This window comes from Cuculus canorus, chromosome 15 (assembly GCF_017976375.1).
Source record: "Cuculus canorus isolate bCucCan1 chromosome 15, bCucCan1.pri, whole genome shotgun sequence".
NCBI lineage: Eukaryota > Metazoa > Chordata > Aves > Cuculiformes > Cuculidae > Cuculus > Cuculus canorus.
In genome coordinates this window covers 17,014,615-17,028,804 of record NC_071415.1, presented here as the reverse complement: position 1 = coordinate 17,028,804, position 14,190 = coordinate 17,014,615, and the positions used below count along the sequence as shown (strand labels likewise).

General features: G+C 42.0%; 2 protein-coding genes across 18 annotated transcripts in view; both read right to left on the bottom strand.

Annotated features, from left to right (window-relative positions):
- The window catches only part of SNX29 (sorting nexin 29), a 180,823-nt gene extending 179,579 nt beyond the window's left edge, over nucleotides 1-1,244 (bottom strand). For all 17 annotated transcript variants that reach the window (XM_054080294.1, XM_054080296.1, XM_054080299.1 and 14 more), the window contains exon 1: nucleotides 1,138-1,244. In XM_054080294.1, coding sequence (XP_053936269.1) covers nucleotides 1,138-1,144 — 7 coding nt within the window. In that variant the 5' untranslated portion in view covers nucleotides 1,145-1,244. The remainder of the gene's footprint in view (nucleotides 1-1,137) is intronic.
- Nucleotides 1,245-2,006: 762 nt separating this feature from the next.
- Nucleotides 2,007-14,078, bottom strand: TNFRSF17 (TNF receptor superfamily member 17). Its single transcript, XM_054080321.1, has 7 exons — nucleotides 6,966-14,078; nucleotides 6,410-6,476; nucleotides 5,550-5,694; nucleotides 4,980-5,114; nucleotides 4,506-4,637; nucleotides 3,642-3,894; nucleotides 2,007-2,977 (listed from the first exon to the last, which is right to left on the bottom strand). The coding sequence occupies exons 4-7, from the start codon at nucleotides 5,092-5,094 to the stop codon at nucleotides 2,968-2,970; spliced, it is 510 nt and encodes a 169-aa protein (XP_053936296.1). The 5' UTR covers nucleotides 5,095-5,114; nucleotides 5,550-5,694; nucleotides 6,410-6,476; nucleotides 6,966-14,078; the 3' UTR covers nucleotides 2,007-2,967.
- Nucleotides 14,079-14,190: the final 112 nt, after the last annotated feature.

Below are 14,190 nucleotides of genomic sequence, written 5' to 3'. Positions count from 1 at the left end.
AGAACAATGAGCTAAAACACAACTGAAGTGTTTTCATTTTTATTTCTCCTTTACTTTTCAGAAATGACTGACTGACATCCACAAAACATGTAGCATTTTGTTATGCCAATTAACTCTTCACTTTTTTTCTTACTGTCTTTGGCAACAGATCTCACCATGTATTAAATCAGAGTGGAGGAAAAACAAATGATCTAATTTTCAAGTACACAGTGCTGTATGCAACCTCCATCACTGAACGCATCCAAGCTCCTCACAATTGAAGGACAAACCGTTCTACACATGATGGATGCAACAAGGCATAAAGGGCTGTTGTGGGATACTCTTGGCTTGCCTTAAAGCAGAACCTGGTTGCAATCTACCATAAACACATCAGGGAATAAGGAACACCGAGAGCATTTTAAGGAGCTCACAAGTGGCCCTTTCAGAATCATAAAATAAAAGCAGCTTAGAGGAAACTTAACACAGCTTGAAACCAGGAGCACCACAAAGCCTCTATATCAATGCCACCGCGTTACTGATGGAACACAAAATTCATTAATGAGCCACTGCATCCGCGCCAGGGAGCCCAGAGAAATATTTTGTAACATGCTGCGATGCTTCCCATATTGTCTGAGGACTCATACTGTTCCAAACAAAAGAAACACCTTCAAAGAACTCACTAAAACATCTTCTTCACAAAAGAAACAAACCAACTCTTGCCAATATGCTTTCAGCACCACTTATCCTTCATATTTAGAGGAAAAGCCCATTGCCCTGCCTTCCTCCCGCAGGTAACTCCTCGCTGACCCGCTGAGGCGGCGATGCTCCCTCAGGCCTGAAGGTTACGGGGCCCAACTCGCCCTCCTACCGAGCTCTCCCCTACTGCCCCTCGCACACGGCTCCGAGGACTCGGCACTGCCAGCGTCGGCTCCACCGTGAGGAGCCACACCCGAACACCCCCCAGCGCCTCCGCCCCGCGCGCGGCGAGGGAACGGGGCAGCCCCGGCCCCCCGGTCCCGCTTCTCCCACCCCTCACGACGGCGTGTTTGCACGCCCCCACTCTACAGCCTTCCCTCTTTTCTCCCTGAGGAAGAGAGGCGCTCCCGGGGCTTCCAAAGCGGGGGGGGGCGGCGGGGGCCGAGCGGGGCCCCCACTCACCGCTCATGGTGGCCGCGGGCAGCGCTCCCTCTCCCCGCACAGCCCGGGGCCGCCCGCGCCGCGACCCGGAACGTAAACACGGCGCCGCGCGCCCCGCCCGGAGGGCCGGAAAGACGCGCCTCGGGACACGCCCCGTATGCCCCGCCCCTCCGGGCCACGCGCCTGTTGTGAAACCGCTCGTAGGCCCCGCCCCATTCTCGAGGTCACGCCCCTTTTGTGGGCGTCGTTGCCGCGGGCCACGCCCCCAAACACACCTCCCCTTCAAAGCCCCGCCCCTCGTAGGCCCCGCCCCTCTATGCCGTTCCTCCCTCGGGCCCCGCCCCCCCCCCAAGCTCCGGCACCCCGGGGAGTCGTAGGATCCATCCATCCAGTCCCACCCCTGCCATGGGCAGGGACACCTCCCACTGGATCAGGGCCCGAGGACCATCCAACCTGGCCTGGAACCCCTCCAGGGATGGGGCAGCCACAGCTTCCCTGGGCAGTCTGGGCCAGGGCCTCGTGAGGGAAGGAATAAGTTGTTATGTTAAAGGAATTAATTAGTTTAAGCAATCATAAGAATAATAAGAATCAAATCTTGCGGCTTAGAAAGAATGTGATTGTAACGGGAGTTTAGCTTGTTCACTAGTTCAAACAAGGAACAAATCAAGTATTGAAAGGAAAGTCCTGCAGCCGGAACAAAGGAGAGACCTGAGCTCACCAAGAGGACATGAGATAAAGACCATCAGAGGCTTCCGAAGGCACAAAGAAATTGTGATGTGCATACAAGAGTGGGTGAAAAACAATGGACACATAACATGTTTCTGGGAATCTATATGAATATATATGTTTGACCAGTACAAAAGTCAGGTAAGCGGTCTCAATAGTCAGACATATTGGGTGGATTACTTCATGTCTACCCTGGCGCTGTTTATTAAAAGCCTATCTGTTTAATAATCAAATTGGCATTAATTATTGAGCTTGGCTTCTCACGGCAGCAATTTTGGCACCCCAGATGGGACGACTCTCATCGTGAACAAATTCTTCCTTATATCCAGTCTAACTCTGCCCCTCTCCAGTTTATCCCCATTGCCCCTCGTCCTATCCCCACACGCCTTTGTGAACAGCCCCTCCCCAGCGGAGAAGGACGGGCAAAGGGAAGGTGCGAAGAACAGGCATGAAGTGCCCTGGACTGTCACACACGCTCTGGGAGTGAAAACCCCCGAGAGTTCCTGTTTCAAAAACTAGGACAGAAATCGTGAAACCTCCAATACCTCCAATCAAAGTAACGCACCAACATTATTAAACTGGTACAGAAATCATGAAACCTCCAATACTCACAAATGTCAAAAGTTAACGCAGTAATTTTTTTAAACAATGCAGGCTCACTGTAAGGCACCATCTTGCCAGCTGGCATTTGTCCCCACACAGCGCTGAGTGTCTGCCCTGTGCTGCTCCACACCGTGTGGAGCAATGCAGTGTAACCTTCTTTTTCAAGAGTTCCTACATGAAGTAGTAATAACAAACCTCACAGCGCTGCGTGGCCAGACCTACCAGCTGACTCGCATCTGGCCCAGACTTTTGTGCTCAGCCTCCCAAAGGTGCTGGGGTAGCAATTGTCCATAGATTCTGTGCGATAATTTACCAATCTTAAAACATTTCAATTCATCATTCATGTAAAAACCTGAAAGAGAAAACTATCTACAAATAAAAATATTGTTGTTGCCATTTCCCAGGAATAAAAAAAGAAATATACCTCATGTCAGGAAAACAACGCTTATGCTTTGGAGGCAAGGTGACAAAAGTATTTTCCTAATTTCAGGCCACGCAGTAGCCTAGCATGACTGTGTCTGATCAGCAGGACCTGTTCATATAATAAGGGTAAATAAAGATATTAATAAAATAGAAATAAATCTTTCTAGAATAGAGTCTGGAAAACATTTGGCACTCAAAGGAAAGTCTGCACCATCCGGAAATACATTCAGACTGTAGCACCACTGGCTCCCTTAGTGGGACCCAGAGATCATATCTGAGCAGGGGAGGACTCCACACTCTGCGCAGGCACTCATTGTCAGAACATTCCTACTTCAAGCATCACAGGGGCTATTTGAAATTATTGTTTACAAGGCTGGGGATGTAATGTGATTCTTCATTTCTCTTTCTTTGTACATCCCTCGAGTACCATCAAGAAATTTTTGGCACAAGACCCAAGTTTAAAAAACATTTTTGGAGACTTGTTTATTTGTATACTTCTGGCGTAAGCAGATATAATCTCTAAAAGCCATCCTACATAGGCACTTTCAGAAATTAAAAATTCTAGTAACTAGTTTGGTACCTGAGAATAAGGTAGAAATACTTGACCAAAGAGATAAAATAATTACAAATAATATGACAAAATTAATGAAAGCTCAATAGAAGATCTATACGGATGATGTACTAGACTTCTCCACTGACTGCAAGTTTTAAGATTAATAGCTATACTGGAATAACTCATTTATTATTACACAGTAAAAATGTACTTCTCTCACCTAGCACCCAGAATATAGTTGCAATAATCAAAAGATTTTGTGGTAACTAGAACAGTAGCTCCTTCTTCTGTAGCTGGTAGTGGAAATGAAGTTTCACAGCCTCTCTGAGGTTTTACCAAACCACAGTCGCTGCAAGTGCATTCTTCCACTGAATACATTAATGTTTCACTTTGAGGTGAGTATCTAATTCCTTCTGTATTCACACAGCTTTCAGTATTAGCCTCGAGAATATTATTAAGCTCCACGGAAGAGTCTGTAAATATACAGAAGTTAATTCAGTACATACATCACACTGTACCAGACATACAGTTAAAGACGTGAATTTAGTTTTGTTCCAGCTACCTTCTAAACCTCAGTGAAAGTTTTAAGATCTAGTGAAAGTCTTAAGATGTAGTTAGATATGATAATCTTTGTTCTATGACAACATATACCCTAGACTTCAGGATAAGCATTTAAGTAATCTCACACATATTTTCTAAACAGTTATTATTTATCAGTTGAACACTCCACAAATACCAATATTTGTAAGATGTAAAAATAACTTAAAAAAAACCCTATGAAGATCTTTTGCTACTGAGGGTTCATAATTTATTTCTCAAACACCAGCAAGCAAGCTGTGTATGAATATGTAATGAAAAAATCTTGACACAATCCAGACCCAACAAAGAGAGATTACTGCTTTTACAATTTATCATCTAATGACTTCACTAACTTTGTTGAGACTATTTCAGGAATACAAAATGATCCATCAAAGACAATTACCAGAATCTGGAATATAAATTATATGTAAAGTTTATACATGGTAAGAGTAACTAAAATGCACGATGATTTAAAATGATTTGATAAAGAATCTTATTTATTCACCTGTGTTTTTCAGTTTTTCTTTTAGTTGCTTTAGGTGCTTCCATTTAAACAAGACCATGAAGGTAAACAGAGTGAGCATTAAAATTACTCCTAAGCCCAAACAAATCCAAAGAACTTCACCTGAATCAGTACCTTTTGAAATAAGGAAGATGCAGTAAATTAATTGTGAACAATATCCAATGAACAGTAAACATATCCAACACAAAACTTCTTGCATACCAAAGGAGCAATATCAGTTTCCATTCAATGACAGCCCAAATAAAGCTTGAGAGCTTTAAAATTTGACTCTTCTTAACATACATACTGATACAGGACACACTGCACGTGTCTTTAATACTTTTGAGCCCATACGTTATTCTGATAAACTCTTTCCAGGTTTTAGAGTTCTTTAAGCTTTTATGTTTACAATTCTCTGTAACATACAACATGAAAATGCCCAGCATAGCCACAAAGTATTGCAGAAATATTACTTACTCTTATTGCAGTAGTTTTCACATGAAGGCGGCGGTGTATTAGAACATCGAAGATGACAAGGCTTGCAAGAGAGCAGCAAATTATCAAAGTATTCATTTTTGGGGCAGATTGCCATCAGGGTCAGTAATTACGGAACTGGAAAGCCAAAGAAACTGTTAAAGAGCGAGGATAATCTACAAAGGGCTTTTCAGTTCTCAGTTTTAGGAACAGCTAGCAATAACAGTTAGACTTCCCTCACAGCTCCACCACATAGTATCATGTTAAATAAAAAGGATTGAACTCTGAGGCCCCCAAGGAATTACTGTTCCTTTTTTGGCAATTCACAATTGTAGAAAAACTGAACAGCTGCACTAAGATAAGTTTCAATGCGAGCTTTGTCTGAAACAGAAAATGGTTATTTATAGAAGACATCTCTTGAACAGGTGCTAAACATTACAAACTGCAGAAAAGCAAGATCTCCAAACAGGAGTTCATAAAAATTGTTCTTGCTTTAGAATTTTGTGGGTTTTTTCATGGTGATGGGCCTCAGCAAAGTGTTTTCCTGTAATGTGCAAACTATGCAATGCTTACTTTTTGTCCTTTTTGTCCCAGTCCAAGAAGCATAACATGGAAAAAGCAGAGGCAGGAGGCACAGCAGTAATAAGACTGATTCCATTCATGGGTTTGCCACTGATTTGTTCTGCAACTCAGGACAATTTCCTTCTTACCCATTTCCCTGCATGGACAACAATATTTAGAACACATAGATTATGAAATAATTCCCTTCTGTAAATGAATGGTTTTCTGATTTTAAGGACATACTGTAAACTCAGTGCTGTTGTGTGGAGCATTTTTGAGATGATTTATTGATGCTAACACAAGTAGCTTCACTTTGAGGCAGAGACGTTTCTGGGGAAGATATTAAAGAGAGGAGGAGTGAAAGGCCTAACCTTACTTTGTGAGACAATTAACGATGAAAGGAACTACCAGATATAACTCCTACTGTATATATAACTCCTAGTATTATTAGACTCTTTACTACTTTACTTTAGCTATGAAATTTTTTCCTCTCTTTTCCTGGTCCGGAAGAAGTGCATCATTCTGTACTTCTTGGCAATGGCTTTTGTTGTGTATGTAAAATAAGTTTCTCTCTCCTATACAGCAAACTGTCATTGTCCTTTAATACATCTGCTATATGATATGCGGAAGTGTTAATATTGTGATTTCTAAAATATTTTGTTACTTAAATGTAATAAGGTATATTCTAAATCAGACTACGTTGGCACAAAGACTATTCATGCCTAATTAGCAAGACTGGTCTGTAGGTCACCAAAGATGTGGTTAGATTACGTACAGCTAAGCTGATTAGAACCCTTGGTCTTAGTGAAAGGGATAGTCCTGCTCTTCACTGAACAGTATTCTGAAGCACAAGGAAGGGCTCTAGGGCTTACCTGACCACATGGCAAGCAGCTTTAGTTCGTTAATCCAGTCAGTTCATAGAGTTTCACTCCATAGGGCCTGGAAAAAAGGCCAGAAACAGAACAGAAAAAAAAAGATAAACAGCCTATGACCTTGTGGCGATCAGAAGCTAAGTTCACAACAGAAATACAAAATTAGCAAACTAACGCACCAATCTCTTCATTTTAAAAATCCTGACAAACTCCAAGTATAACAAAAATTAATTTCTGTCTAATTATTTGATATTGTGTATATGGCATCATATGATATTGTGGCAGAGATGCTTATACTCTATACCAGAAGCATTAAGAACAAATTTATGATATGACATGAAGATAAGGATATTACTTAGAAACTGTAGTTATGTTATGTTAATAATTATCTGCTGCCTTATATAACACATATTAAAGCCTCTAAGCAGCACGTTATTTTGTTATATGTAGACTGTGCACGCACATGCACAAACAAACATCTGATATGACTGGATACTGATGGTTCTCCTACAGTGATATTTACCTTTAGGGAATAATAAATATATGGCTTACTCACCAGTGAAGTTACTTTTTAGCTTTATGGGGCGTGCACTGGCTTTCCACTTGATGATACTAATGCTTTCTCCTTGTCACTTGATTGTTCTCCAAAAGGATGACAGAAATTAGCAGAGTTGTACAAAAGAAGAAAGGATGTATCAAATATAATAACTGGTCATTTAACTGTAAATCTACAGAGTGTTGCCAGAGAGGTATTTCTGCAGTTATATTACTGCAACTTAAGTTCAAAAATTCCCCAAGATATCCTCTAAGAATGATAGAATTCAGACAAGATAAAACAAGTTCACGTCATTATGGAAAATACTGGGAAATAAGTTTAAAAAGAAAAGTGTCAACTGTGGAAACAGCAGAAAGAAAGTAAAGGAAAAAGAATTCTCAGATTTACTTCTAAAATGTTTTAGTCTGACTCAAGAGTGACACCCAGGGACAATTTATAAAGACCAGTATGAAATATACTTCTTCGCTCTGTTAATGTCATTAGCAACCACTGACAACTCCTCTCTGAACTTCAAATCTACATCTGGAAGCAGCAAAATACCTATTTGTTGTTTAGAAGAATAATTCTAGCATATTGTCATTTCTACTAGGGTATCAAACTATGGAACAGGATTTCAAGAAATCAAATAATTTTTACTGGTGCAGGGAGTACCGGGAGGTAACAACACAGGGAGTATTTTGGAGCTGTACACCACAATGCCCCCCCATATTTACAGCCTTCTATCGTGTGAGCAGAAGACCTAGAGTTACATCCCACTCAGGCAGAATATGGGCTTCCACTGAGCATCCAGACAGAGCATCTCCTGCCATGAACACAAACTTGACTGCTGGTTTCCTTAAACATCTGGACAAGCCCAAGACTTCCAGAAATCCTTGTCAGTGCCCATTTTTAACGTGTTAAATTGGTATTACTTACGTTCCAGAAGTTAATCACCTGAAAAAGGTAAGGAGAACGTTAAGTTTCGCTATGAAATTTCAAAAAAGCTATTGTGAGTTTCAACACTGAAATAATAAAATGAAAACTCTAAGTAGAAAAACAAAGGAAGTAATACTATTGTGTAAATAATTAAACATAAAGATTAAACTTCGTCTCTCACAGAACAGTAGCTGAAGGTCTATTTACCACACCAAACTTCAACAACAAAGCTTTGTTCTTAACGCTGCTTTGGAGTTTCTCTGTTCGTGCTTGTGCCAGCTTTTTTGCCTGACTGTACTTCAGCAATTCTGCTGGCACAATTACATAGCACTTATCAAGAGAAAGAGGGTATTCTGCTAGGACTATTACATTCCCTTCACAGACAGCATTAGCTAGGCTGACAAAGGAATTCTTCTGGCTGTATGCTTGCTTCTACATCGGTCGTTTTGTGCTGGCACAGCTCTTCAGGGTAGCACATGTCATTTTTTCTTTCCACTCACTAAAGCAACCGACCTACACTGTCAAGTCTTACAGCAGCGGCTTGGTCCGAGTCCTCTCCAGTTCTCTAAAGCTACGTACAGAAAAAATCCAAAGAAAAAAAATGTCCCTTAAAATCACATCATCTCAACAACCCTAAAAATCTGCAAGATCAATGTACACACAGAAACCCCACCACTTTTTTTCCCAGAAGTTACTGCGCTTTAAGGAACAGCACTCTTCCAGACAGTTATCTCCTACAAAACTGTTCAAACTTCCTGAAATGGTTATTCTCAGAAATCCATATTTTGTTAAGTGTGCCCTTGAACTGTATGGCTGGGAGGAGATGAGCTGTTATAGGAATGGAGTACACAGTGTGAAGAAACACAAGAAAGGGGTTAGGAAAGGATTCATCACGTTCATTAACTTTTACAAGCTGCACAGAACAATGCCTTTTTTTTTTTTTTTTAGGCACAATAATATGTCATTTGGGCACAGTGCAAAATCAAGAACAATGTGGATTTCACCCGTTTGCTTCAGCGCATTTTAATTAGACCAGTGATTTGAAAAGGCTGATGTTGCTGTTGCTACATCTGGTATTTCTAAAACAGATTAAAGAACAAAACAAATGAAGAGAAAAATGTTCCTTAAAAATAGTAATTAAAATAACAACAGTATAAACATTCACAACTAAATGTCAGATGATTTCTGTATCTCTTACTACATTCAAAGTTTACATAGCTACGAAATAATTTATGGAAAAGATTAAATGCATAGCACAGAAAACTTGTGTTAATAGACTATAAACCCTGTGGGGAGAGACGATACCTTTTCATTTGTCTGGTGTTCCACATGTGCCAGCGAAGTTATGCAATGACTAAGGACAATGCATAAAACAATAATTGTGCAAGCAAGTTTGTATAAACTAATACTTGTTGGAATGCCCGTGATATTTTTAAGGTGGTGCAATAGTTTTTGCAGAATGTAAACTTAATTGTTTTTCTTCATTTCCTAATGTAAGCACTTACATCTTGTGTGGGAAATATAATCTCCTGCACACTAGTATTTTTGTGGCTTTGCAGATGGACAAAACAAACTAAAACTGCTCAGTGCTATAATGCCAGCAGGATTAGTGGAGTTACAGAAAAAAAAATAGATGTGCATGAACACCTGTGAATGACACGAAGTTCTTCGCATACACTAAAGCCTGACAAGATTTTTTCTTCTGATAATTTTAACCAACTTCTCTTGCCATTTACTGTTTGTGGACAAGTTTAGATAACACACAATTACTTTATTTCAAATCCCCATCTACAGCATCACAGTGCCATTAAGTGCTCTCTCTCAAGACAGGAGGGAAATTGTAACTGATTTAGCCATCCTTATTCCAGAAAAATTCCCCAAGCTCATTGCCTTCTCTGGAATAAAAATACTGGTACAGAATAATTTTGGAGTAATTAGTCCTATTTAGAAACAAGCTTACTATTTCATTCTCACAATTTCATAATGAAGTAATTATTATATTTTTCTGCAACAATGTTAACGAGCTAGAGAAAAATAGCTTTAAAAATCCCATGACAGTGTTATTCTTTCTTCATAACAATAATGTCATTTTGCTTTAGTCATTAGCAAAGCTAAAAGCTTTAGGCATCTCTAATGGTCAAAATGCTCCCTCAACTGGAATTCTAGAGAATTAAGAAAGGGAAAAGAAGGCATATGAAAATCTCACATGGAGCTAGTTTTCTATTCCCACTTCCCTGGAGACAGACAGCCAGCATGGAAAATTTTCAATGTGAAACCTAAGTGTTCTAAAACTCCTCCCACATGCGTAAGGCAGGAGATCTGGCCCAGAGATATTAATGGAACCCAACAGCAGACACGACGGCTCCGAGCTTCTCCATCCCAGGGAGTCACTCAGTAAGATATGGTGTAAGTCAACAGCATGTAACATACCCTGCATTAACACTTCATACTGATATTTTCAGTGCTCAGTTCGACATTTTTGTTATCTCACAAAAACCTTCTTCAATAGCACAGTCTAGAAAAGTTACGTGAGGTACAGCTGAACTCTGATCATGGGACCTCACCTGGCGCGTCTGCATTAGCCTGTAAGCCCCACTTTAAATCCTAGCCATCTCTTCTGCATATTTTACCTCTATATCAAGCTACAAGACTGACCCTTTGGTGGTGTCCAGCATTGCATATTCTCTCTGTTCCTTGTCTCCTAGTGGAACAATACTAGCTCACAGCCAGTGGAAAAACATCTCCTGAGGATCTGGCACAGAAAAGCTATCATTGTTGCTCAGCCAACTCAGCATCCCAGCCCCTGAGATCCTCCAATTTGTCTCAGGTCACAAGGAACAAAAATATCCTCTGTTTCCATTTCTTACTTCCAGAGAATCTGCGCATCTTAGACTTGTAATATTTACTCTCCGCATCCAACACATTTATTGGTGAAAACAAATTTACTGTAACAAAGCAGGAGGTTAATTTTCTAATCTAAATTTTGCTAATCAAGATGAAAGCATGAACAGAGGTCTGGATTGTAGTCAACAGGATCTATTTTCAGCAGCTTCAATATCTTAACTGACATGATACCTCCTCCCACCAGTCCTACACACCTGGCTTTCATATCTCTAACACCATCTCTGCCTTGCTTCCCTCCTGCCTCTAACCTTTCCCATCCTAACTCAGCCACCATATACAACATTGAAGTGATCCCATTCTTCCCCTCCTTGGATGCACGTTCTTTGCTCAGCACATTCCTTCCACATTAAGCAATCCTTCTGCTGTTGACAACGTTTCCAACTGTCCTAAGGTTTATAAACTATGAATAGATTCTTCCCACTGTGCACACCTAAACCACCATCTTTGTTTATTTTGAGCTTTCATAGCAAAAACCAACATGCACACACCAGTTTTGATAGCAAAATACTTACCTACACCACCCTACCCCTACTATTTGTCTGGAAGCTCATGGTGTCAAACCATGGAAGAAATTCTGTCTAAGGAGTGAACTACAATGACTGCGCGTTCAAAGAGAGACTCCTTGAACAAAGAACTAGCTAGCACCCAACCTGCAGGTTTGCCAAATCTGAACCACAGGCCAACTAAGCAACAGATCACACAGCTGAGAACTCTGAGCCTCCAATTAAAGTCACCTGAAAAGCACTTTCATAGCTGACCAGTTTCCTATCTCTTTAATAATTTACCTTATAACTCTTCCACCTAGGTAAACAACCTGTTCTTTTGGCTTTGTTTTTGAAGGCTCGCTCTGACTTCAAGGCAATTCTAAATATCAGGCTACTCATTTAAGTGCATAACTAATGTATGTATTTAAATGACACTAAATTTCAGGGTATGGCTCACGGTGCATCAGCTGAATTTCAGCTTGCTGACACACCAGAAAGGGAAGTCTTATTCCTTTCCTGCTCCTCCCAACCTCAGCCAAATGCTTTCTTTTCCATTTTGCAGCAGCTCAGGAACCTGTCTGATCGCAAGGTAAACCGAGTCAACTCGCTCATAACCCAGCACCCTAAACTCGCTCTCCTTCCCCCTTAGACTTCTGCAATTTCATGGAGTTCAATAAAGTCTACCTGTCGGTGGTGAGCTGTTAACTGCTTGAAGCTGTTTGAAGCCTTCTAGTGAAATACATCTTCCTTTTCTGCTTCAGGTTACATAACTAAACCACAAGTATTTCATCGGTAAATCTGCTACGGTGTGACGTGCTTGTGAGAACCTCACGTGACAGTTACTACCAAGATACAGGTTCTATTCCTAACATACAAACGAGGACATCCATTTCACTGTTATAGGATCGACTTATCGTTCGTAAGTGAAAAAACAAACTACAAGCCCTGTTAAAAATTTAGTGTTTGAGTTTACACAATTCCTGCGTGTGACACAGCCTGCAAAACAGGTTTGTACACTCTGAAGGACATCTGGCATCTCCTGAAATTCTGTTGACTAATTGTTTATATCCTAGCAAGTACCTAGGGTACAAGTACCTGTCAAGGAAGTAAGGAATACTGGATAATGCGAGTAATTCTTCTCCCTTGAAATCAAGTGGTAATACATACTTCCATATCCCTGATCAAATACATATTTGGCCCCACGCCCGCCATTTTAAGGACTGACAAAGCGTATGTAAGAATTGCTGCCTACATGTTCTGTATCTGGTAATCTTAAGGCAAGTCTTAATTGCTCTGAAAATACAGTACCTGCCTCCGGTTAAGCCCTTCCTGTCTTGTAGGCTGTGTCAAGGCTCTAGCAAAAAACAAACTTGCAAGACAGCATTGCAGTCATTATAGACCTGAGCTATTAATCAATCCATCAATCATGTTCACGAGACAAAAGCTGGTTGCAGAATATATTTCCCACTGACATGCATATGTATAAATTTTCCCAGAAATCTTATGCATATTCTATTACTTTCCAAGGTCTAATTTGAATGTTATGAAACTTTGCAACAGTCAAAACTCTTCTAAATTTGGACCTGGCTCCAGCTCTGCCTGACCTTGTCTTTAAGACAGAAAATGCTGCTAACAGAGAGGATTACAGAAGAAGAGACATCTGTTCAGCATGGAACATACTCCACAAAACGTGTTATCATCTTCCAAGGAACAATGTCTGGAAAACACTGTTTTAAAGAAAACGTGCTATCAGATGGTCATTCTGTCTAACTTTCAAAAAACCACAACTGCTTAGACAAAACTTAAATGGACTTTCATAGAATCATAGAATAGTTTGGGTTGGAAGGGACCTTAAAGCCCATCCAGTTCCACTCCCTGCCATAGGCAGGGACACCTCCCACTGGATCAGGGGCTCCAAGGCCCATCCAACCTGGCCTGGAACCCCTCCAGGGATAGGGCAGCCACAGCTTCCCTGGGCAGCCTGGGCCAGGGCCTCACCGCTCTCATCATGAGGAAATTCCTCCTTATGTCCAGTCTAAATCTGCCCCTCTCCAGTTTATATCCATTGCCCCTCGTCCTATCCCCACAGCCTTTGTGAACAGCCCCTCTCCAGCTTTCTTGTAGCCCCTTCAGGCACTGGAAGGTCACTGTAAGATCTCCTAGGAGCCTTCTCTTCTCCAGGCTGAACAAACCCAACTCTCTCAGCCTGTCCTCGTAGGGAGGTGCTCCAGCCCTCGGATCATCCTTGTAGCCTCCTCTGAACCCGTTCCAACAGCTCCACATCCTTCTTATGTTGAGGATTCCAGAACTGGACACAGTACTCCAGATGAGTATTTAAAGGTGTCTTCTAAACACCTCCAGGGATGGGGACTCCTCCCCCTCCCCGGGCAGCCTCTGACAGGGACCAATGACCCCTTCTGGATAAAATTTCTTTCTGATGTCCAGTCTGACCCTCCCCTGGCGCAGCTCGAGGCCATTCCCCTGTCCTGTCCCTGTCAGGGGGGAGCAGAGCCCAGCTCCCTCCTCTCTGCACCCTTTCCGGCAGTTGTAGAGAGCAGTGAGGTCTCCCCTCAGCCCCCTCCAGGCTGCACACCCCCAGCTCCTCTCATAACACCTGTTCTCCAGCCCCTTCACCAGTTTTTCTGCTCTTCTCTGGACACGCTCCAGACCCTCCACATCCCTCTTGCGGAGAGGACCCAGAACTGAACTCTGCACCGATAAAAGCCACACTGAGCCCCACTGCCCGAGGCAGCGCTGCCGCCGGGCCTGACAGGACAGGGGACTCCGTTCTATCTCGCCCGAGGCGCTCCTGACGACTGCCCGCCCAGGCCCGCGAGGCGGAGACGGCGGAAACGGGGAGCGAGCGCAGAGCCTGACGGGAATTGTAGTTTCTTAAGGGGACGAAGCACCGGCGACTACGT

Bases quoted from the DNA above. Each gene is read 5' to 3' on its own strand.
- TNFRSF17 (XM_054080321.1), bottom strand. From the start codon at position 5,094: ATGGCAATCTGCCCCAAAAATGAATACTTTGATAATTTGCTGCTCTCT. The intron at 4,638-4,979 runs GTAAGTAATATT...TTATTTCAAAAG, and splicing joins TGAAAACTACTGCAATAAGA to GTACTGATTCAGGTGAAGTT. The intron at 3,895-4,505 runs GTGAATAAATAA...GTATATTTACAG, and splicing joins AGAAAAACTGAAAAACACAG to ACTCTTCCGTGGAGCTTAAT.